General features: G+C 39.9%; 1 protein-coding gene across 2 annotated transcripts; it reads right to left on the reverse strand.

Moving 5' to 3' along the window:
* Positions 1-294: 294 nt before the first annotated feature.
* LOC111957038 (uncharacterized) lies at positions 295-1,919 on the reverse strand. Of its 2 annotated transcripts, none has more exons than XM_023977753.2 (3): positions 1,711-1,919; positions 1,343-1,465; positions 295-1,113 (listed from the first exon to the last, which is right to left on the reverse strand). In XM_023977753.2, exons 1-3 carry the CDS (start codon positions 1,888-1,890, stop codon positions 940-942), a joined length of 477 nt encoding a protein of 158 aa, XP_023833521.1. In that variant the 5' UTR covers positions 1,891-1,919; the 3' UTR covers positions 295-939. The 2 variants fall into 2 exon arrangements, with proteins under 2 accessions (XP_023833521.1, XP_023833520.1); XM_023977752.2 differs by having other exon boundaries at positions 295-1,116; positions 1,711-1,917.
* Between the last annotated feature and the right edge of the window lie 309 nt (positions 1,920-2,228).

Genomic DNA, 2,228 nt, shown 5'->3' on the forward strand with positions numbered 1-2,228 from the left:
CAATCAAATCTACTGTACATATAACGTGATTTTACATAATTTTATTTGTGAACAATGACCATGGGCCTTTTTGGATGGGCCTTCTATGGCAGCAACCGAAGAGCTAGCATTTTCAATGTCTCCTCTTACACTTGTCAGTGACGTAAAGTCCCCATGAGTGACAGAACACTGAGCCAATCATGGCGCAATGATCCGTATTTTCTGCTGGCTTGCCCCACCACCAGAAGAAGCACTGAGCTAGGCTGAAACACCTGCATTTTGAAGCTGCCTTACTCAAGAAAACAGAAAAGAGACCATGTTTGTATGCGGCTTTATTATGTCAATGAAATATATATTTTTTTACATTGTTTGCAAACTGATATGTGACACGTATTAATGCCAAAATAACATGCAAAACAGGCAAATGTCTGGCTAAAAATGTGGGGCCTAGCCCCACCTGCCCTGAATGACAGGTCACCACTGCTCTTAACTCAATCTGTGTCCAGGAAACCATCCCGACATGTTTCAGCAAAGCCTAAACTGTCGGCCTAATAGAACAACAGAGTAATGATCTTTTTTTAAAGAACAATAAACACAAAAACGTAGAGCTCTCAAAAACTTCCTAAACTGCCATGAAACATGAAAGAAATTACATATTTTACACACAGTGTCTTTTGAAAACTTATTTTGCAGTTTATTAGTGCAGTAAACATGAACTGGAAATAATTGTCCGTAGTTAAAATTCAAAGATTGACATGTAAGAAAAGGTACATTATTACAAACAATGATAGCTACAAAATACAAAACAATTCAGAATGTAGACAAAAGAGTTACCAGAAGCATTTTTTAAAAGAAGCTCAAGGTTGCATGTTCACCCATTAACCACAACTTTGAGTGCTTTTGAAGTTTCTTTGATTGGTGAGATATCTTGCAGTTATCCAAAGGGTGTGTTGTGATGTTCTATGCAGTGCGAGTTCCACCATGGTTTACTCCGCTAGCTCCAGCAATGGAGGAGCCAAACCCTGGACGAGAGCCACTCCCAGGACGACCTCTCCTACCCCCCTTGGAATCTTTTCTACCCATATTAGAGTCACGAGAGCCTCCACTGGCCTTGCCTCTTCTTGTCCGAATCTTCTGCTGTAATCATTAAAAATATGAATTAAAACTTTTAAAAAGGAAAAAGCAGAACCTTTTTGACCAGACTAATCAGAAAAAGTTATTATTTCAAGAGATGCATGTTTCCACATTCATGAAATTCATAAACTGCTAAGCATTTAATGCACTTTTCACATCTGCATTTTTTAAAATTGCAGATCAACTGTTCTGACACTGTTAGCATTACGTCCTAACCAATTGTTCATACCCCATTTTTCTTCAGAGGACATGGTTGGCCTTGCTGCCCCTGTGCCTTACTGCAGAGCGTCTCCTGCAGGGGGAAGCTCAACCTTACAGACACCTCAGACTGGTCCACATCCTCTGTATTCAACTGGGATCAGAGAGAAAACACATTTGTCAATTCTTTCAATGGTCATTTCCCCCCATAGAGTCTATTTCTTTTCCATTAAAAAGTATCTGAAAATGTGTACATGTTGCTGCATATTAAACAGACAAATATCGCTTAACTTGACTGGAATAAAACTATTTAACAAACCATGACACATAAACGTTGTTGTGCCCATCAGCACTGTGTAAATAAGAGGAGGGAAACGTTCATACTGTCAGAATACTCACAGTTTCGACTTCCAGCTGGTTCAGAAGGGGATGGAAAGCCTGCTCTTCCACAGGAAGCAGCTGATTTGAAGCAGCTGTGATGATGTCATCATATCTGGTCTCAGTCTGGGTCTGACCTCTGACCAGCAGGCTAGCCACAGTGAGCAAGAGGAGAGATCTCACCAGAGCCTTCATCTTCATGTCTGATTCCTACTGTGAGATCCACTTCTGTTTTATAGTCTGTCTTGTTCTTATAGGAAAACCCAGGGTTGAGCAATCCAGGCTTTTGGGAAACCACTGCCTGCGGGTAGTCATGCCTCTTCCAGGACTGTGTTTAGCCTAATCTGTGTATGAGAAAATGGCTCTACATGTTGTCTGCCAATTAGATCAGTCAGACCATTGGCCCCTTTGCAGTATATTGCTAAATTAGATACATATTTTAGTTTAAACAGCGTAATGAACAATTATTCTAATTCTAATAATGTTTGTTAAGATGATGTATGTTTTGTATTCTACTTTATACATGCTAAAACAGTCAT

Source organism: Salvelinus sp. IW2-2015, linkage group LG32, assembly GCF_002910315.2.
Source record: "Salvelinus sp. IW2-2015 linkage group LG32, ASM291031v2, whole genome shotgun sequence".
Lineage (NCBI taxonomy): Eukaryota > Metazoa > Chordata > Actinopteri > Salmoniformes > Salmonidae > Salvelinus > Salvelinus sp. IW2-2015.

Excerpts from the sequence above, each read along its gene's own strand:
- LOC111957038 (XM_023977752.2), bottom strand. The coding sequence starts at position 1,890 with ATGAAGATGAAGGCTCTGGTGAGATCTCTCCTCTTGCTCACTGTGGCT. Across the intron at positions 1,466-1,710 it reads ACCAGCTGGAAGTCGAAACT|TTGAATACAGAGGATGTGGA; the intron begins GTGAGTATTCTG and ends CTCTGATCCCAG. Across the intron at positions 1,117-1,342 it reads GTCCTCTGAAGAAAAATGGG|CAGAAGATTCGGACAAGAAG; the intron begins GTATGAACAATT and ends TAATGATTACAG.